This window comes from Lygodium microphyllum, chromosome 17 (genome assembly GCF_053477565.2).
Source record: "Lygodium microphyllum isolate KBCC chromosome 17, Lygodium_microphyllum_v1.1.10, whole genome shotgun sequence".
Lineage (NCBI taxonomy): Eukaryota > Viridiplantae > Streptophyta > Polypodiopsida > Schizaeales > Lygodiaceae > Lygodium > Lygodium microphyllum.
This window is the reverse complement of record NC_141151.1, coordinates 78658338-78680352: the sequence shown is the minus strand read 5'-3', so window position 1 is coordinate 78680352 and position 22015 is coordinate 78658338. Positions and strand designations below refer to the sequence as shown.

The following is a 22015-nucleotide window of genomic DNA, read 5'->3' as shown; positions in this document are numbered from 1 at the left end:
TTCTCTTTTTCTCCTCCTCCAGTGCTGCATTCACAAACTCCTCCTTTGTTGGCGATTTCTTGGCTACCTCAATCCATTTGGAGTTCTCGGCCACTTCAGCTTGTGCTTGTTTCACTGTATTCGCCCACGTGTTGAGCTCCTTTGTTACTTGTGTCTTCAGCTTGTTGATCTCGGATTGCACCTTGGTGGGCGTTGTTTCGGTGATTTCTCCTTTCTCCTTCTTGAGTAGGTCCAGCTGGTTTCTATATTCATCGAGCTCGTGCCTCAGTTCTTCGATCACCCTGTTTCTCTCCTGGAGGGACGTTTCAATGTCCACCTTCCAGGAGGTGAAGTGTGATGTGATCTCGGCGTAGAGAGAGAGAGAGAGTAAATGATGAAGATTGAAATCCAAAAGTAAAATATTTACAAGGTGAGTCTTCAAGTATGCACTTGATTTGACCTCACACTCTTAACAAAAAAAAGCGTACATAACTGGTAGGGCCAAGGCAATATATATAGGCTATAGGTAAAGAAAAGAAGTAGGTTGGCTAGGTTGGAATTGGCCGATTGCATTGCTGCATGCCCTTATGCTTGGTTGGATTGCATTCGACTATTTGTTGGTTTGCTTACACTTACTTGGAACTTACTGTCTCTCTCTCTTTCTCTGTAACTAATATTTATATAAGGCTTGCAAGCTCATAGAACAACCAGAACAACCTATTACATGAACAATACTAATAGATCACACAGAAGGAATAACTGGAGTAGAGCAAATAATCGCCAGCCAAGGAGCAATAATATCCAGAAGAACTAGGTCCGTTGACATCATAGAGAAGATTAGCTATAACACTATTCCATGCATATGGGCCACATGCCCATGGATGCCCGATGTTGAATAAAAAAATAAAGGCATTGCGAGTACGCCATATATGCCACAGGGATGTCCATCTAAGGAAATGGAATAGACAAGAACAATCTGAACTGAAAGAGGGCATAGAGGACATATTTCCCATAATCCACGAACAAACTGATAGGCGATGCTGAGTCACCAAGGACGACACATGGGAAATGAAATTCTAGATCTATCGCGTAACAGGGCAGGAGACAAAGAGGTGAAGCAATGTCTCATCACATGTAGTACAGAAAACACAATGCCTTATAGAGATCTTTTGGGTATGGAACACTTTTCCCGTTGAAAGACTTTTTTTCTTCATGTGATTTTTTTTTTCTTGGGAGGGCTTTGGTTTAGTGTATCACAAGATTTAGCATTAAATGAAAGTTTTAAATTAGTGTTTATCCCATTGAGTCAATGTGTCTCAAAGTCCAGGAAATAAGGATGGATAGCTCCACTATGTTCAAAAAACAAGCAAAACAATTTCACACACTACTAGGATAAGTGCTTAGGAATTTTTAAGGATGTGTGTGTGCACGCGCCAATCATATGGAGAATATGTGGAGAGATAGGTAATATGACGTGTGAGCAAGCAAGACAAGCAAAGCTAGCATGCAAGCATAGAAAATTGCCTTTGAAGATTGCCATGTGCAATGCTATGAGTATGATGGATTTGGAGTTGACCACTCCAAGGGTAATAAAAAAGAGATAAATGCATACAGATGCATGTTTACATAAGCAGAATGCCAACGCATGGGATAATGCAAAGGGAGGTGCAAGGTATCATGCTTATGTAGAATGTGATGCAACAGTCACTTGGACAGCGTTCTTAGAGGGGAATTGTTCACTTGCTCAATTGTTCTTTTACAATCATATAATTTTGATAGTGCGGATGAAGTTACAAATATCTATAAAGTACAATATAAAATAAATAAATATTTAAAAGTGAAAAATTGTAAGCATTATCACTATCACTATCAAGAGAAAAAAACTGTCTCGTCTTAAACTAGAAGGAGAAGTATAACCAACCTTTTGTATATATAAATTGCTACTAAGATATATTGGCTCAATGATTCAAATTAATTTGATATCTATGTACTTTGAAAGGTGATTTGTGTTACGTGAGTGTTTCAAAATATGATTAAATGTTCATTTTTCTATTCAAGGGTGGCCAATGGTCGTAACACTCTATATTACACTTGGGCCATCATTGACGAGATGCCCAAGAGAACCTAAAAGTTTAGTTAGGCGGTCAGGTTGGCTAGAAAGCTTAGAATGACTTAGACTTTTATACTCAGATAGTCAAATTGACTAGAAACGCATACAAATGAGTGGTTTAAAAAAATTATATACATGCACAGACAAACATGGTTTTAGAGATGTAGAAATCATAATTGCTCCTTGTGTTTCTTCAACAAGGACAACATCAATATTCAAGTCTCTTTTTTTTACAATTTGCAAGAACTTATTTTATCTATGTATCATAGGGGATCTTAATAACTGCTTCAAATATAGTATTGGGAAAAATAGATTGCGCTACCTCAATATCAATAGGTTTTTTGGCCATGTGGCAAAATAAACCACGAACTGGTGAACCTATATAATGAAGCTCTTTGGAATCTAAATTTGATGATTTCTAAAATTTAGGAGGTTATTATTTTTTGGAAGTTGCTCATTGGAAATTTTGCTTGGGCCAAAGGCTCTGGAATTTCATAAGAAACAATTTTGTTTTCAATGGCTATCTCAAATTCTTAACCATTTGAGAGATTTTTAGAGTCGAAGGTTTAGAAGTTTTTTTCTCTAGAAAAGTGACATGTGGCATCTAAAATAGGACGTGTCATTTTGAAGAGATAAGTATTTTTACACTTGTCATTTTCAACAAACACTTGTCATTTGTAACCTTTATTTTTCACTTTTGAGCACCCAAGTCCCATACCTATATATTAGAGGTCTCTCTCTTCTTTTGGAATAAGCTCTCATGTTGAAATTTCAGCCATATGCTTTGTACTTTTATATCTATCTCTTATCCAAGAAACACTTTTTACTTAGCTTGATTTAATCCAAGTACTAAAGAAGAAAATTAGCTTGTTACTTGAAGTTTACAGAAATTAGGGTTTCAAAAATCTTAATTTTCAAAATTGTAGCAAATTAGCCATTTTGTATATGGTTCAGGTACTCAGTGCTTGTGGTTTATTTTAATAAATTATTGTAAAGGGGAAGGGATTCGTTTTCCTCTCAGTGTGGTGTTGACTTTTTTTTCTCTCTCTCTCTTTCACTCTTTTTCTCTCTCCTCTAAGTTTCATGGTAAAAATTGATCGTGTTGGTTAGTTTAAAGAATTGTTATTTACAAGAAGTAAGAGGGAGCATCCTCTCCTTGTTAATTTGAAGAAGTAGAGAAGGGTGCATCCAAGCCGCCATTGTAGAAGGTACTGTAGAATCGGCCTATTGATTGCCTTGGTCAAAATATCTATAAAATTGTACACCTTAAATATCTTAACACACAATAGAACTATAGATGTGAACATCAAAAGATTGACTTGAGGTATCCTTATGCAGATGAGCTTTTTGATCAAAGACCAAGGTTTCTTAGAGAGTACGTGGCTCTAATACCATGTGAAGAAATGCTCTAAACGTAGAAAACACAAAACCAATTGTACGACAAAGTACAAATTGATAAACAGAGAGCATAGTTAGAGTTAGGGTAACCTAGAGGCAGTGAATACAATGGATAATGAAGTGAATGACTATTGAATATACAGTTCTCATGCAACAAAAACACTATGCAATGAATATTGAACCTCGAATTCTTGTATCTTTGGGATTAAGATAGAGATTATGAGTTGGAGAGTGTTGTACTTCGAAATAAATCCTAAAACGCAAGGTAGTTTCCATGTGTTGAACACCAGCAAACGTAACCATGGAAGGTTGGATCTAATGTAGATGGCAATAGGAGAGAGAATATGTAGCAAATGCAAATTGTGGAGGAGAGAGAATACCTGGTGATAGCTGGAGATGATAAATGCAAATAGTCTGGAAGTGGGTGATAGTGTAGATGACCTTGTGGAGTAGAGAGAAGATCAATGCAAACAATCAGGTCAAGGTGACAACACTTGGATGATGGCAATAGCTCTAGAGGCCCCTGATGATTGTAAACACAATTTGAATGATGACACCAATAGTTGGAGATGGATGCTTGACAGTGATGGATTAGCAAGCGACAATTGGATGTAGTTGATGGAGGCTGGAATTAGCAAGCGACAATTGGATGTGGTTGATAAGCAAGTGACAATTGGATGTGGTTGATGGATTAGCAAGCGACAATTGGATGTGGTTGATGGAGGCTGGAATTAGGTGCCAGATGGTAGTGGATAACCATGGAAGGCTTTGATCGTGATGTTCTCCGTGAACCGGGTGTAGGTAGTAGAGATACAGTTCCTTGAAACCTATAAAAATGAGATTGAGGGAGAATGGTGGGTTGTATGCCTATTTATAGAAAGTTTGGGGCACCCAAATTAGGGTTTTGCATGTGGGACATAGTAACTCTCTAGAATCGTGTTTCTTTTTAAAATAAGAAGGTTTGTTCATTAATTAAGCGAGTTTTGGGATTGTTTAAGTTAGACTAATGTAATTTTAGCTCAACAACCCTACCTTTGCAATTTCACATCTTATATCATCTATGATATCAATCTATCCATTTGTTGTGTGCTTGTAAGGGTTCTCTTTTTTTTCATAAAAGATAATTGTATTAATTACGAAAAAAAGGTACAAGATTACATGATTACATGATTACAAGAGACACGAGGGCCCTAGGCCAACGTGTGGGAAATCCCCGTACTAATGCACTAAAAAGGTTACACCAATCATGGCAACGACCCAGAGGCAATTGCCATATGCCAGGGAAGCAAATCCTCCCGAGGGAGCAAGTCGGAGTGCCGGATGAGATCTAGCTGCCAATGCAAGAGCCCTTTAAGCCTGGCACTATGTCTCGGTACATTAGAGGCCGAATCAAAGAGAAAAGCATTGCGCGTGGTCCAAATGTGCCAGCATCCCCAGTATCTGAAAAAGTAAAATAAGATCTTCATATGTAACTGTGGCGGTGTGGGGTACTTTGGGCGCACAAAAACCCAATCGAAAGAAGTTAGTGAGGACCCCACCACTGCGCGCCAGATTTGCGACAAGAGTGACCAGATATTCTTGGCGAGCGGGCAAGAAAGAAAACGACGTCGGGCCGATTCCGCAGTAGTGGTACATAAGAAACAATTGCCATTCGAGATTCTACGCTTGGAAAGGGCCGAGGCAAGAGGAAGACCACCAATCATTACCCGCCAAAGAAAGACCTTGCATTTGAAAGGTGCCTTATTCAGCCAGCCCTCCATCACCGTTGCCTGCTACCATGACTGCGATTTCCGCAGTCCCCAAACAGTATTAGCTTTCACACCCAGCCATTGGCGATCTTGAATGAGAAGATGATACACCTGATTAGTAGAGGCCTTTTCTAGACTCAATCGGCCTGCAAGGTCCCAGTCCTGCCAAGGACGATCCACAGCCAGGGCAGGAAAGGGTTGCCTACCTTGAAGCCACGGTATCCGCGCGGGATCCTGAAAAGTCTCCTAGCAGTCCGAAACGATGCGAGGACATTGCGAGTGGCAAGGGTAGCATCCGCAATCGAAGTCACACCTAAACGGGCCATGCGGTTAAATCTCGGTCTGAGCTGATGTTTGTCTTCCCATGAAAGTAATCTCGATACTGCCAACAATTCCAGCTGAAAGGAGTTAGCCTGCAAGTGGTCCCCCACTGGATGGCAACGGGCCTTTTGGAGCACCACTTTCCAAGAGCCGACCAAGTGCAGTAAAATAGAGAGGAAGAGGGACTGGAAAATCGAGAGTCAGCATTAAGGACATGCCACCAGGAGGCCCGAAGTCGTGTATTACCATGGCGTAGCCCGCTGTCCTCAAGAAAATAACGGGCTATAATGATCCACGGGTGATGATCCACACAGTGTCACGAAAAAGAGACCAACGAAGAGCCAACATATGAGTTGCTGCATCCAAAATAGCTCCACCACCCATGCGTTTAGGGGTACATGTATGTGACCATGAAATCCACGAAATACTTGCCTGCAGTGAATCCTTCTTCCATAGCATGAAACGAATGGGATGAGTGAGAGCCTTCAAAGTAGTAGGCGTCCATGGCAGCAATGGTAGGAAATACGTTAGCATTGGTAGCATAATTGTCTGAGCCACTTTGAGGCGGACATGGAATGGCCACGCTTGCAACTTCCAATACATAAACTTTGCCGCCAGTTTTTGTGAAATCCACTCCAGTAGGTCCTTTGGCCGTACATCCATCCCCAATGGGTATCCAAGATGCCTGACAATGGAGCCACGGGAAACCACCTGGCTCTGCCAGCCTAATGACTGTAAATCAGGCTCCGTGCAACTGAGTATGGCTGATTTAAAGGCATTGATGCGAAGACCAAAGGCTTGACCAAAGAGCGTCCAAACATCTAATGCCTTTCGAATGTTGTCCCTGTCTGCCCGCAAAATCATAAAGGTGTCATCAGCCAAAGATTGGCTAATGAAGTGCTGCCCCAAAGGAAGAGACAATCCTGCCAGCTGAGCAGAAGCCGCCATTGAGGATAACATTGAAAGGACCGGGTGAGTCGCCAGGGCAAAGAAGAGAGGACTCAAAGGGCAACCCTGTCTGACAGAGCGTGCAAGGACAAATGGCTCTGTAACCCCACCATTGAGCATAACTCTTGAAGAAGCCGCAGCACTAATGGTGTAGATCAATCGGGACATCTGAGTACCAAAACCCATAGCAGACATGAGATTTGCAATGAAAGACCAGTCCACATAGTCAAAAGCCTTTTCCAAGTCCAATTGAATCAATACCACTTCCTGACTGGAATGCCACGCATAGTCAATAACCATTTGCACATTTAAGATATTATGCAGAATGTTGCGGCCCTTAATGAAACCATATTGGAGAGGATGCACAATAGCTGGAAGGTGCTTGTGAAGCCGATTCGCCAGCACTTTGGAGAAGATTTTATATATCGAGCCCATCAAAGAAATTGGTCTCCAGTGTTGCAGCATTGACGGCGAAGGGACCTTTGGAATCAGTTTGATAAGGCCTTCTTTCCATGAGGAAGGCATGACCCCTGTTTCCCAAACCTGCTGAAACATAACCGCCAATGGCTTCACCAGCTGCGTGGCCGAGTTCTCAAAGAATTCATTAGTGAGACCATCCCAATCAGGACTTTTATCCTTAGGTAGGTGTAACAAAACATCCATAACCTCCTCCTCGCAAATATCCGCCTCCAAAGTGGCTTGCATATCAAGTGGAACCTGCTGGCGGACCAGATGATAGAAGACCGAGCGGGCATGCGTAACCTAGCTAGAAGGCGAGGGAGAAGAACCAAGAAGTTCCATAAAATAATTTCTGCACATATTGACAATGGTCTGCGGATCAGTGACCATGCGACCTTCCGAATCCTGGAGTCGAGTCATATTTTCGGGAGCAGGAGAAGCATGCAAGGCGCGAAAGAACTTATGAGACTGGCAGGCACTATCTTGCAATGTGTCAGTCAAGTTATGCAGCTTGGCCTGCTGACAAGATTTCAACTGAAACACTTGAATAAGATGGGCCAAACGCATCTCCAATGACAGCAGAAAATCATCATCTAGAGTATCCACGAGCAACGAACGGACCAAAGCCAGTAAGTCCTCTGCTGCATGTCGACGTCACCGACAAAGAGAGGCATGATGGATCCCATACTGCCGAGCAACCCGCTGCACATTAGAGAGCAGCCGTGCAAATGAAGCCAAGCCCTCAGAGGCGAAGTCCAATAAGAACCTCCCAATCAATCAATTGCTGCATATAGCCCTGAAAAATTGGATGCTTCAAAAAAGAGGAGTTGAAACGTAAAGGGAGCCTATCCAACAACTGCATAAAAGGTGCAATAGGTTGTGCCCGCATCTCAAGCTGGAGGGGGAAATGGTCCGACAATGCATATTGCTGCAAGACCTTCATTTCCAGCATCTCGGGAAGAAAATCATCCCCTTGCATGATATACATTCGGTCCAACCGCGACCAAGTAGTTGCATATTGTGCAGAATGAAAAGTAAACCCTGAAAAAGAAGGGTGAAGCCACGACCAAAGATCTTGCTTAAGTACACGCAAAGCAAAGGAATTCCACACCCGGCTTTCCGGCGCATCCATTATCGAATGCCCTGAAGTGGACTGAGAAGAGTCAACACACATATTGAAATCTCCCATCAAAAACCCCCTTCGGCCAAGTGACATCGAGCCCTGCAAAGTCGACCAAAGAACCCGTCGGGATGCAGGATCATTCGGAGAATAGAGGCCCAGCAACCATAAAATCTCTCCTTCAAATAAGACTTTGATTACCGGAAAGCGGCCCTGCACATCATTTTTAACAAGAACAGGCTGGTATTTCTCATGGACAATCATCAGCACGCCCGAATAGTACGTAGCATGTGTCCCTGCATAAAACAGACGGAATCCATGACAATCCACAACTTTTCCTGCTTCACCGTGACTTTTATGCTCAACTGCACACAATACATCCCACTGGTTCTCATGCAAGACAGTCCACATGGCATGTTGCTTATGGCGAGAGCAAATGCCTCGCACATTCCACGTGGCTATCTTCATATATCTTCAAAAAAAGGAAGTCAGGAACGAGGCGCCTGTTGCCTTGATTTCACCTTTTCTGCGAGAGCATCCAGGACACCCTCATCCAGAAAATCAGCCAATACTGCAAACGAATTCTGGCGACCTGCTTTAGAGGTAGAAGGAAAATCCATTGCCTTGGGAGTGGGGCGGGGATAACGCCGATCCCAGGGTGTAATCACATTACCTTTTGTATCAAACGCCAGCTTAGTAGGTGGGCCCTTGGGACCGTCTGTATAGACTTTCCTTGTAGACTGATTACGAGGGGCAGACGGGGCCATAGTACGCGCAGCATGCTGTGAAGTGAACATTTCTTTCTTGCGCATATACGTGCGCACGGAATCCTGTGAAGCATTAGGCCCAGGATCTGCCAGGCTTGCATCCAACTTTTTACCTTTTTTTTGACGTGCCTCAATCCAATCAGTGCTACGGGAATCCAAACCCAGGACCTGTTGTTTGCCTTTATCCACGACATTAGGTGGCTGAAGGGCCTCCTGTGCCGGGGCATCAAGCACCATGTCATCCTTAGGCAGCACAACATGCGCATCCTCGGAAGACGGTTGTCTTTCGAGGCATTCGGCCATAAAATGCCCCAATTTACCACATGAAAAGCAATGTCCTGCAAAGTTGCCCCATTTCAAGCGAAAATGCAAAGGATGCATGCCGGAACAATTGAGACGAAGCCACGCAGGCCTTTTCCTGGCCGTGTCCCATAACATGCATAAACAGTTTCGATTCATAGCCCTGAGGCTTGGGGGAACCAGCATTGTTCCCATAACTGCCATCGCATCCTTCAACAATGGCCAATAGACCGCCGGACAATTTTCCACTTCCACCCACACCGGGCATTCTCGTTGAAGCAGACGTTGGAAGTCTCCCATAGGGCGCCATGGTACAACATGGACCAAGCGGCGATCAAAGAATAATGGCAACTTGGACAGGAGCTCAGCTCGATGTGTTTCCGATTTGAACAGCACCTCATAAAAGCCGCGAGGTCCAAGGAAGATCTCTTCAACACACTCCCCTTGCAATAAATGGTGCATCCACTGGCGAATATGTGAAAGCACTGGGATCCTGCCAGTGAAGAAAAGTATAACGGCACGGTCATAAAACACCGAAAAAGACCGCAAGACTGATTTCGGGTCCACCATGGCTTCCAGCACGTCATCAATTCTTGCGTCAGAAAAAGTTTCATTATTATGCTGGACATAATCGCCAAGCAGAGTATTGGCAAAGTCCAACAAATGCTCCCAGTCAATCTCCTGCGAATCCACAGGATCAGAGGCAACCTGCGCATAGGAACGTTCCTGAGGACCCATTGGCTCGTCAGAAGTATACTTGGAGCGTTTGCCCGCAGGCGGCAGTTCAGAACCCGGAGGCATCTCCTTCGTGCACGGCACCATATCCTCCGGTCCCTTTGTATCAGAATCAGGGCCAAGGGCTGCCACCGTCCGGTCTAGAAAATCCATATCTAGGCCAGCCATACTGCGGTCTTCTCTCTCTGTCAGGGGGCACAGCCAAGAGCAACGCTCTCTCTTTCTCTCTCTCTCTCTCTCTCTCTCTCTTCTCTCTCTCTCTCTCTCTCTGTGCCTGCTGCCTGCGAGTTGCTTGCAAGTCTCACCTAACGTGACCTGTCCTTGCAATTCTCTCTCTCTCTCTCTCTCTCTTTCTCTCTCTCTGTGTACAAGCACAGATCAGCTCTCTGATCTGTGCAGGGTTGCAGTCGCGTGCTGCCAGGTGATAGCTCTCTTTCTCTGACTTGGCATAACAAAAGGCATAGGGCAGACATCCACTGACAGCAGGCGCAGCAAGCAGTGCTCTCAGCACTGTGCCGTCTCCTTCCAAGGCTCGCGATAGGAGAGAGTGCAGCTCCTCTCTGCGCTGTATGTCAAAGGCGCCTCACAGGTCCGTAGGTATACAGTGCGCCATGGACAGCATCATGTTTGACGAGAGGCGACTCTGGTCGAAACCCTAAAACGCACAAAGAAGCAAGTAGGAGCAGGCTGCAGCTAAGCCTGTGCTCTGCGACCATAGGCTTCAGACGGCAGGCGTCAGGCAAGCAGATAGGCACAGGCGGAGCAGGTGGCCACAGATGAATACAGGCGGGTGGGTCTTCAGGCGCGCGGGCAGTCGTTAGGCCATCGCGAAGCAAGCACTCGTTAGGCGCACTTGTCAGGCAAGCCGTCGTTAGTCGTCGCGCGGGCAGTCGTTAGGCGTCAGGCGGCAGTCAGGCGCACTCGTCAGGCGGCGGTCGTCAGATGGGTCTTCAGGCAGCGTGCAGGTCTAGGCACTCTCTCTCTCTCTAAAAATTTCTAATGCTTTCAAACTAATGACCTTGCAAGGGTTCTCTCTCTCTCCCTCCCTCTCTCTGTGTGTGAATATATTTTTATTGTAATCTATTTCTCAAGAATATTGTCTATTTTTTAGTGTTCAATTGTGATAAGATTGAAGAATTTTATGAACCTACATGATGTGATACCAGTGTGCATATTTTCAAAGTACGACATATATGCAAAAAGATAAAATTTGTCGGTCAAAAATTTGTGGTTTGATAGGTCAATCGGCTTAATTTTGGCCCAAAATGATAAAAAATGACATAAAAAATTTGATTTGAGTTGTCCGGTAACCCCTAGATGCTTTGGCAAGATGGCAGTTATTGGACAGCTCAAATCAACATTTTGATCTCATTTTTAATCATTTTGGACATAAAATCAGCCTATTGGCGTGTCGAACCACAAATTTTCAACTTTGGAACTTTCTAGAAGTCCGTTTGCAGACGTCAGCTTGTCCAAGCCCTAGAAAACATAGCTAGCTTTTAGCTCAAATTCATGGAGCAATCTTACAAGTAAATTTGTCTTGCATAGTCCCCATGCAATCTCTCATTTTTCTTCTCACAAATAGAGGGATTTCTTGTGATAGAATTGTGAGACAATCACTTTGTTTGCAATAGAATTGTCTAGAAATCGCACAAGGCTTGAGATCTCAGAGAAGAAGAGATGATCTCAACTTGTAGTGCTGCAATAACTTGTTGTGATGAGAATGAGATAAAAAACAGCAGCAATACTCACTAGTTATGGAGCTACAATGTTGATTCCCAATGTTGAGAGGAGAAGAATGGCTGCTGCCACCACTCCCACAGATGCTATACTTGCATTCTCCATGGCTATAAGAGAAAAACAGCAGCAAGCTGAACAAGAATGCTGAGAAACTAGCGTGGACTGCCAAGAGGGGAGAGAGGGCTACAAATGGCAATATGTGCCTTTCTAAATGCATTAATCCCTCACACAACCCATGAGCTGCATTTAATCACAATGTGGTTGCTTGTTAAAACACAAGGAGGCTGCTTGGCATTTAAAAGGTTTTTACTCGGTGAAACTTTCATGTAACTTTAATTCTAAGGTTCAAACTTTCAACTTCATGAAATTTTCACATTGAACCTTGTTTCGTTTCCCCTGCCCTTGTACCACATTGCACCTACATGTGTCCATTGCATGCAAAGTGTGAGATCCTTCACTCTTGGTGCAATGGTCACCATGCCAAGAGCTAGGGATATCACAATTAGAGTTTATTTTAATTATACCTCAGACTTTTCAGAGGGGGGCTCTCCCTTGTCCTTCATTCCCAAGATCTAGAGGTCAGTTCCGATGTAATTAGTATGCAGCAGTCAAATTGGCCTCAACCCTTCAACCTTCAGCTTCTGTTTTGTTCGTGGCATTTTTACTTGCTTGGTTCTGACTTGAGCCTTTGTCAAGATCTTGATGAACCTCTTCTAACATTGCATTCTTCAATTAGTGCTCCCCTTTTGTCACCAGAGTAAGAAATGAACTTTAATGATTTAATTAAACTTCACCTATGATAATAATGCAATTAGACTTCACCTAAGATTCCTAATTAAATGCTAGTTGGCCATTATAAGAAACTATACTGGATGACCTGCAATGTATATATGCCTGAAAATAAACTATGAAAATTCTGGGAAAAAGATTGATACTTTAAATCTGGATACAGGGTAGATGCAGCCAGATCAGTGATGCACTATCATTTCTGTATCACCATTAGCATGGATATGCAAGGGGGATTTTTTCAACCCTCAATTACAGTACTTTGACTGTCTTGATTGTGGCAGTGGATAAAGTTCTACTATCTTTATGTCTACTTTTCATCTGCATTTAAATACTGTTGGACTCAAAGAATCTTTGAGAGCTTTTGTACATACTACAGGTTTTGCATTGTGTATCTTTCTTGTTTTTCTTTTAACACTGAAAGTACAGTTGTTGACTGTCTTGTTATCTTATGTTTGATGCTATTATCAGTTTTTCTCTGCAAAGAAGCGGCGGTATGTTGAGTCTAGTGATTCTTTATTGAGCAAGGAAGATGTACGAGTGCAGCAATGTTCCCAACTTTCTTGTGATGTAGTTCTTTCCTCAGCACAATTTCAGGCTAAGCAGAACTTGGTAGACAAAAGTAGGCAAGGTTGTTACAACGAGGTTTTGGTTACAGGCAGTGCAAATAGTTGTGGACAATTTTCCAAGTATTTAGATGATCCTTTAAGTAATGCATCTAGAAACAGTGATGCTGATGTTGAGATTGCTCAGAAACACAACCGGGATCTCTCAGAGTTTGCAAATGACTTTCTCTCCATTTGCTGCAGGTAAGTGAAATTTCCCTAGATCTAAAGTCCTTATCTATATATTCACTAGTTATTTTTCTGTACTTTTCCTGATGTGAATCTGTGATTTTCAGTGGTGCAGTGAAGTCAGTGGCTGCTGAATCATCATCAAATGACGTGTCAGCACACTCTGGGAACATTCTTAAAGAGGGTCTTAGCAATGAATCTGATTTGCAGTTGCAAATAGCTTGCAGTAAAGCAGCTAGTAATGGGAAAAGAAAAGGAACGGTTATTACAGATGCAGTTGAGAAACTTCGGCTCCATATTGACAGTGATTTGATAGGGACTCATGTTGCAAGAAAAGAACCAGATATTAATGGCAAGAAGGTTACACCAGGTCATTTAACAAGTGCAGACATGAGTTTAACATCTGGCAGGTCGCAGCAAAATATTTTTCCACAGAAGGATGAATTGGTCAACTGGAAGAAAGATGATTCTGACACTGAGATAATGGGGAAAAAGTGTCAACCTTGTGGAGAAGTTTTAATCTGCAAAAGTTCAACTATTGATCACAAGAAGCTAATTACCTCAGAGCAGATTATAAAGGCACCATTGGCCGTGGTCGCTTCTGATAAGGGTGTCTCTACTATATCATCAGAAGAACAAAATAACTTTCCCTGTCGACATATGTCGGGAAAAAAGGGGAGTTCTATTTTTGAGGGAAGTAACATACTTACAGTTGACAATTTTGAATCTCCAAAGGTAACAAATAAAGGAATTCGTTTATCATTCAGCAGTGGGAAAAGAAAGTTTCTTCTTACTCCGCGGACATGCAATTCCAGCAGACGAAAAAAAGCTGCAGGGTGGAACTATCAGAACTCTATGTTTTCTCCTGGTGATGAGTTTTGGAATGAGGCAATACATTGGGCTGATGGTTTGATCTCAGATAAGACCAATCACTGTGAGGGGAAGCCGACAGAATCAGCTGGATTGAAACTACCTTGTGAAGTTGATACAAAGTCCACTGTTGTGGATTCTCACATTGTGGTTTCTTCTGTCAGGAGAAAACAACTGGTGGATGCAACAGCTGACTGTACAAAGGAGTCCAATAGTTGCTCAGGCATAACAGATTCTATTCCCACATCAAAAATCAGAAAGAAGAGAGATCGAAAAGGCGAGAAAGTTAACATTAACCATTCACTCACTAAAAGTAACAAAAAGGTGGGCAGTACTGGGTCAAATAATGGCCTGGAGGCTGGTAAAATTGGAAGCTCTCCTTTGCCTATACGCCGCTTTGATTTTTCTTCTCAGAAATACTCCTCGCCCTCCAATAAACTAAGTCAGACTAGTGAGTTTAGCAAAGGTGTATTCTCTGAGGATCCCTCATCTAAGTCACTTGAGAGGCTTCATGATGACTTACATGGCTGCAACGCTCCGAATAAAAGGTCAGAAGTACCTATGGTGGACAAGCCAGTGGAAGTATGCTCCAAGGAAGCACAGAACTTGTCAGAACTGAGTGAGCCTAGCACTGGTGTACCACATAACAAAGTCAAACCTTTGAAAACTGATGTATCAGAGGAATGCTGTGTGGAGAGAAGATTCCCAGAGATGGATGTGTCTGGCCCAATGGATGATCTTGAAATAAGGCAGAAACCATTGGCAAATAAGGAAAAAGATGGTGCTTCTCTTGGTCCATCATTCAACAAGGGAAGTGTTGATTTAAAGAAACTCGACTTTCACCACTGGCTTCCGTCTGTAATCTGTGCTGTTTATGCAAAGAAAGGATTGACAAAGCTCTACACTTGGCAGGTAGCTGTTTTAACTTTGAGTGCGATTATATACGTGCCCCACTTTTGTAGTTTAAGTTAGTCGGAGAAAGCAGTTTTTGTGCAGGTCATTCATAACTCACAACAGTGCTCTTGAGGCTTTCCTTTGAGCTCCAGCTGAATCTTTGGAGCCATCATCACCTTGGTCCCATGCTGTAGTCATGGATTCCTTTGATCCAAGATTTAAAAATCTAAACCCCAGTCACAGGAGTGCAATGTTAGAGATTGGGTCACCTCCAGGACAGGCACAGGCTTGGTCAGGGCAGATTTGGGCAGTTTAGGCATCATCCACATGTAGTAGCATGTTGGGTGTAGGTGGCAGGTTTTTTGGTGCAGTCGACCATTTCAGGCAGCAGTTTGCCAGTTTTTGACTGACATACTTGCAGCCTTATTTTATTGTCTTTCTGCTGTGTATAACAGCCCTGCGCTTCCATTTATTATCCTCTTTTCTATTCAGATTGAGAGAGAGTTCATTGGCTGTATGCTTCCACAGCATGTTACCCCCCCCCCCCCCCCCCCCCCCAAACTCTGTATTTGTTGCACTTGGACATGGTATTAGAGCAGTATTGGGGGGAAAAAAAAATCTGTGCTCACAATGTTGTCAATACTTTTGCCTTTGCTTCAAGAAATTGTGAATGCTTTCTTGGTAAGTTGTAACACTTGGGCATGGCATAGTTGTTTTAGTTGTTTTTTGATTAATCAAGGTAGCAAAATGTAACCTGGTCCTTCTCATGGATTGATGAAAAGTGACAAATCTCGTTCGTTCTTTGTACCTATTTAGTGTATATTTTTTACACTTATTCTTTCTCTGGGTTTATTATAGGTGGAGTGCTTACAGCTCAAGGGTGTTTTGGAAGGTAGAAACCTTGTATACTGTGCTTCTACAAGGTATTGTCTCTTGAATTCTCTTTATTATGTGTTGGATTGGATTGCCTGGTAGGTTGCCTGGAATTCGGTTTCCTAGCTTTAGACTTTGTGGTGGCAGGTTATTTTGTGAGAGCAATGTTCTTGGCTCTTTACTATGTTGCCTTTGGTATTCAACTTCATAACTTCTTTTCATGGCTTTGTCACACCTATGTGTGAAGACATTGGCTGGATCTCTTACTTAACATAGTCAAATAGGTGCACATGAAAGAGGGAGGAGAGGAGTGAAACACCACAGGCTGAGAACCAAGGTTTTGATTCATACCGAGTATTACAAAATGAACTAAACTGTACAAGTGCACTGTGAGAGATAATGGGTTTGTTTGAAACGGCAAAAATATTCTGTAGTAGGTTGGGGTAGTAAGATGCCTTTGCTACTACAATTGATGGGCTAAAAGCTGCAGCCTGCCCAATTGCAGTATGAGCCTAAAAACTCCTGAGAATAAGACAAAAGTCCCTATCTTGGTCACACATTCCCCCTTGAGATTGCAGTCATATCTGATTGCATCAAATGTGGATTAAAGGTTGTTACTGTGGTGAAGCAAAGTGATCCACTTAGATTATCATTTGATGCACAAGCCATCTACTGCTGTTGGAATCAGATCTTGCTTCCAGGATCGGTACTGGTACTCAAGGTCTGAATTTGCCATTGGGCTGGACTTTGCCAAAGGAACTGAATAAGTATTCAAGCAGAAACTTGAGAGAAACAAATTAACATTAGAGAGAAAAGGTCGATTGGAGTGGATTGCGAGTCTTGAAAAATGGAAGTGTCCCTATTGAAGAACTGCTACAGCTATTGCTACTAAATTACTATTTCATTATTTGTTTAAATGGGATATGTTGGATTGTCTGAAGAGACTGCATTTGTTGAAGGGGGGTATACGAGATCCTAGTGATTGCTTGAAAGCTAGATTTTGAAACAGAAATTGTCATCTGTCACTGAGCTGCAAGACACATCGTGGGTTGTGTCTTGGTGTGTTAATCTTAACAGATCCAAATCTATCCAAATAAGTGATTGCTTGAAGGCTTTAGGAAGAGTAGGATTGGTAAAATGTCAAATAATTCATTTCTAGGTTAAGAGTGTTTGTGAAGGTTCTTACTTATTTATTCTTACTGTATGAGGGAGAAAAAGTCCTGGTTTTTGTAGCTTAATGGTCAGCTTTGAGCTCTATTACTTACAATTCGTGCTAAATTTGTGTGTGCAGTGCTGGAAAGAGCCTTGTTGCAGAAATTTTAATGCTCAGACAAGTCTTGTCAACAGGCAAAAAAGCTTTTCTTGTTCTGCCATATGTATCGATCTGTTCTGAGAAGGTCATATCATTCAACTTGGCTTTGTGTTTATTGTGGGGGCTGACCATATTGCATGCAAAATTCTGACTCTACTTGCTTTCAAGTGTTGACACCTCAGTTGGTTTGTACAAGCTGTTTTTGAACATATAAGATGACTTTATTTTGAGAGCAGAATCTGTGCACAAACAATGGAACAGGCGTACTCTGCTTATTCATTTGATAGGCCGGGTATAAATGGGTTGGCTTTTGCCACATTGCAGTGGTTTCTCTCGGATGTGCTGGCTTTGTAGATGCCCTGACTTGTTTTCATCGGTTTTCCTTCCCTTCTCCTTTCTCCCTGGGTGTTGGAAGCTGAACAGGGATCTGATACACAAGATGCTCAGGATATGTTAGGACTGCAGTCAAAAGGAGCATCTGAGGCTTGTGAGATTGCAGACTGCCCATCACCATCATGAGGGGACTCCAGTGCAGAGCTCCAGGCATCCTTGGGGGTGATGCCTACCTGCGGATTCGCTTTGCTCTGAATACAGGGCTTGTCCTTAGGGATTGTGATGGCCTTGGAGGCATCATTTCTGGCTTGCAGACTGGTTGGAGACTGCTCCCCCATCCATTCACTTAAAGACTCCATTTAGGTTGGTCTTACTGGCACCCCAGCCAAGGTACATGAGCAGGATTCTTAAAAAAGGGGTGGTTCAGGATCTAGTGCGGCTCACCCCAGTATATGGAGGTGGCACTTGACTCCTGTCTGTCGACAAGTAGGAGATGACTGAGCGTCAACTATTAACAAATCATCATTGCCTAATGATGGAGACTTATCATCCTTTAATGGGATAGAGATCAGAAGAATGGAGCACTCCACTATCTTTCCTCTTCAATATGATCTTTTGTCATGTCTCATCTGCTGCATGCCTTGCAGACTTGTCAGTTGCTGGGTTAGTAGTTCGTATGGGAGCTGGCAAAGTGCTCCCATTAAGGTGGATAGGAATGATGCGATTGTCCCAGGAATTTGACCTGATCAAGAAGTTTCCAAATGAAAGTCTGCCTCCAGTGTGATTTGTGGTCAGTTTATCTGCATCCTACAGAACATGTCTGGAGGGGGTCTTACTTTTTTCCCCTTGGAAGTGTTATGGCTATTTGAGTAATGATCTGGATTGTTTAGGGTTTATGCACTCCTTTTGGGTTTGGTTGGTGTCTATATGCTCATTAAAGTCTTTGTGATCTGCATATGGTGTTATGACAATGAGCGCAAGGATCGAGACATGCAATGATTTCTCTCAGCAGAGAGAGAGAGAGAGAGAGAGAGAGAGAGAGAGAGAGAGAGAGAGAGTGCAGAGTAGAGAGTGAGAGCACGATACTCAATGTGTGGGTACAATGATGAAGTGTACCACTTTAGGTTTTTTGATAATATATATAAAGTACATGTGTAAGGGTGTGTGCACACCCGAACACCATAATAGGCATGGTGAGCCTTTATTCCCTACAACCTCCCACCTAAAGGCAACGTGCTTGAAGGTAGAGGAAAGAATTAGCTAAGTCGATGTATGTACAAAGCTGAAATACACATATACGATCCAACCCCCATCATTTGGCGGCAATGAGCAAACCATTTTGCGGGAAGACTCTTCATGAGAAGGTCTGTTGGATTATCATTGGTATGTACCTTGACAAGCTCAATGCTCTTGTTGTCAGGTACATCCTTGATAAAATGATACTTCAACTGTATGTGCTTTGTCTTTGCATGAAAGACAAGATTCTATGCTAGCATGATAGCACTCTGACTATCACAGTGGAGGATAGGAATGCCAAGCTCTCTCACCAGTCGTGAAAGCCATAAAGCCTCCTTGCATGCCTCATTGGCAGCCACATACTCTGTCTCTATAGTAGACAATGCGACACATTTTTGCAGCTTGGATGTCCAAGAGATTGCTCCCCTTGTGAATGTGAACACATATCCTGAAGTAGACTTCGTGTAGGTAGGATGACCAGTATAGTCTGCATCTGTGAAGCCAACAACAGATGACTTCTGCTTCCCAAAGTAGATACATAAGTCCTTTGTGCCGTTAAGGTATCTCATGATACCCTTCAGTGCTTCCCAATGCCTTTTGCTAGGATATGCTATGTACCTGCTAACCACTCTGGCCACAAATGCAATGTCAGGACGTGTAGCAAAATAGCATACGTCAATCTACCAACAGCTGAAGCATAAGGAATCTTGGCCATCCCAGCCTTTCCATCATTAGATGTAGGGCTGTCATCTGTATAAATTTCACACATGGAGGCAACAGTACACCAATGGCTTTTCCTCCCTCCGTATTGAAACGTTGCAGAACCTTAGTAATATACTCTTGTTGTGACAAATAGAGAAGAACTTGCGATTTGTCCTTGAGTATACGCACGCCAAGAATATGATTGACCTCACTAAGATCCTTCGTATCAAAGCTACTATGTAGGCTTTGTTTTAAGGAGTCCAAGGCATGAACATCCTTGCTTGCAATCAACATGTGATCCACATATAAAACCAAGAGAATAAGGTTGCCATATGTGTTGCCTTCTTGGTGTATAAGCAGTGATCAACTTGAGATCTATGGAATCCTTGAGATTGCATAAATGTATCAAATTTATGATATCATTCTCGTGGTGCTTGTTTCAGCCCATACAAACTCTTGTTGAGTTTACATACCATGTGCTCTTTCCCCTTTGTAACAAAGCCCTCAGGCTGCTGCATATAGATCTCCTCATGTAGATCACCATGTAAGAAAGTTGTTTTTACATCCATTTGTATGAGTTTCATATCTTTAGATGCAACCAAGTCCAAAATGGTTCGCAAAGTAGTCATTTTGACTACAGGAGAAAAAAATTCATCAAAATCAATTCCGTGTTTTTGCTTGTACCCTTTAGCAACCGGTTGTGTCTTGTACCTTGGCAAAGAATCAAGAGTGACTTTCATTTTGTAAACCCATTTGCATGGTAACACTTTTTGCCCTTTAGGCAAATGCACCAAATCCCAAGTGCCATTTTTCACATGAGATTCTACTTTGACAGCATAGCCTTATGCCATTTTTTGTTGCTTTTTTTGTCCATTGCTTTCTTGAAGCATGACGCCTCATCACAATCTGTCAACATGACATAATCAATCATATAATTGTCACCAAGAATAAACCTATCTAGTCGCTTTTGCATTTTGGTCGACCTACAGATCCAATGATCAAGATTTGCTGGTTGTTCAGCTTGCAAATCTCCATTAACAGCTTGCTTTTTTGCAAGTTCAGCATGCTATATAGGTGGTTCTTGTTGTTCCAAAGGCATCTATTCTTACATTTACAGTAGGTATTTGTTGTTGTCTAGCGGGCATCCTTTGTTGTCCTATCAGTATATCTCCTTGGAATATAACCCTTCTGATTTTCTTAGTCTTTTCAGGCTGTTTGTGCATACCATTTTTCCAGAAGATAACATCATTGCTGCATACAATTTTTTTAAATTCGGGATTTCATAACCTATATCCCATTTCAACCTCATCATCATATCCTAGGAAAATACATTTACAGGACTTTGGCTCAAGTTTGTTGCGTTCTTCCTTGCGAATGTGCACAAATGTCTTGCAGCCAAATACTCTCAAGTGAGCATATGAAGGTGGCTTGCTCAACCACGCTTCTTGAGGGACCCTCCCTCTCCCCAAAAAGACTTGTTCGGTGACCGATTAATCAAGTGTACGACTGTTATAACAACCTTTGCCCAAAATCCATGAGGTAAAGCAGCATGTGGTAGCATTGTATGGACTCTATCTTGAATGGTCTTGTTCATACGCTCTACAATACCATTTTGGGGTGGATTGTGAGGGGCGGCGAGCTGTCACAAAATTCTTGAAAGGCTTTGGACACATATTTCCCACCATTGTCAGAGTGAAGTCACTTTAATGTCTTTTTGGTACGATTTTCAGCAAGTGCCAGGAATTTTTTAAATTTATCGAAGACCTCGTCTTTATGACGGATAAGATAAACCCATACTTTGTGTGTGGTATCATCAATAAAAGTAATGAAATACTTCTTTCCCCCTAGAGATAACCCTGGTATTTGATATGCATCTGAATGTACCAACTCTAATGCTGAAGACTTTTGAGAAAGAGATTTTTTATGTGACATTTTAGCATGCTTACCATAAATACAATGATCACATTGTTCAAAATTAGCATACGTCAAAGACGGCAAATGACCCAAACGAGAAAGCACTTTCATTTTAGTTTAACTCATGTGTCCCAATCGGCTCTGCTATAAAGAAACACTTGGTTGCTCGGTTATGGTGACTACATGGTCACGCACGTTAGATATATGCAAAGGATACAAAGTATTACTTTTGGAGCCCTTGGCAACAATGTGAGAGCCCTTACAAATTTTCCATTTGCTATCCCCAAAGGTGGTGTAATAGCCTTTATCATCTAGCTGCTTTGTTCTTATTAAGCTTTTCTTGAGCTAAGGTACATGCCTTACAGTATGTGAAACAAATGCGGATCCATGCTAAAATTCCAATTTCACATTGTCAATACTTGCATTTTTACATATATAATTATCCCTCAAGTGGACAACACCACATGCACCACTATTGTAGTCAGAAAACCACTCGTGATGTGGTGTAACATGAAAAGACTCACCTGAATCAAGTAGTTAAGTTTGCATGTCATCAACAGAATCTCTCAATGCGTATGCACTCAAAGAAGAAGCAAGAAGTACATCACTGTCACTGTCATTCTCACGAGTGACTACATTTACCTCCTCTATCTTCACACAGCTTCTCTTTGCAAGT

At 42.4% G+C, this 22015-nt stretch overlaps 1 protein-coding gene across 4 annotated transcripts in view; it reads left to right on the top strand.

The window, feature by feature from the left end:
• Nucleotides 1-22015, top strand: part of LOC148022071 (MUS308 and mammalian DNA polymerase-like protein) — a 161640-nt gene that overhangs the window by 6510 nt on the left and 133115 nt on the right. For 3 of the 4 annotated variants that reach the window (XR_015694453.1, XM_087697682.1, XM_087697683.1), the window contains exons 2-5: nt 12883-13220; nt 13313-14987; nt 15828-15892; nt 17134-17239. Coding sequence is in view for 3 of the 4 variants with exons in the window: in XM_087697682.1 (XP_087553808.1) it covers nt 12883-13220; nt 13313-14987; nt 15828-15892; nt 17134-17239 (2184 nt within the window). In the remaining variant the exon portion in view is untranslated. Of the gene's footprint in view, nt 1-12882; nt 13221-13312; nt 14988-15827; nt 15893-17133; nt 17240-22015 lie in introns of those variants that run through there. The other variant, XM_087697684.1, reaches the window with a different exon arrangement.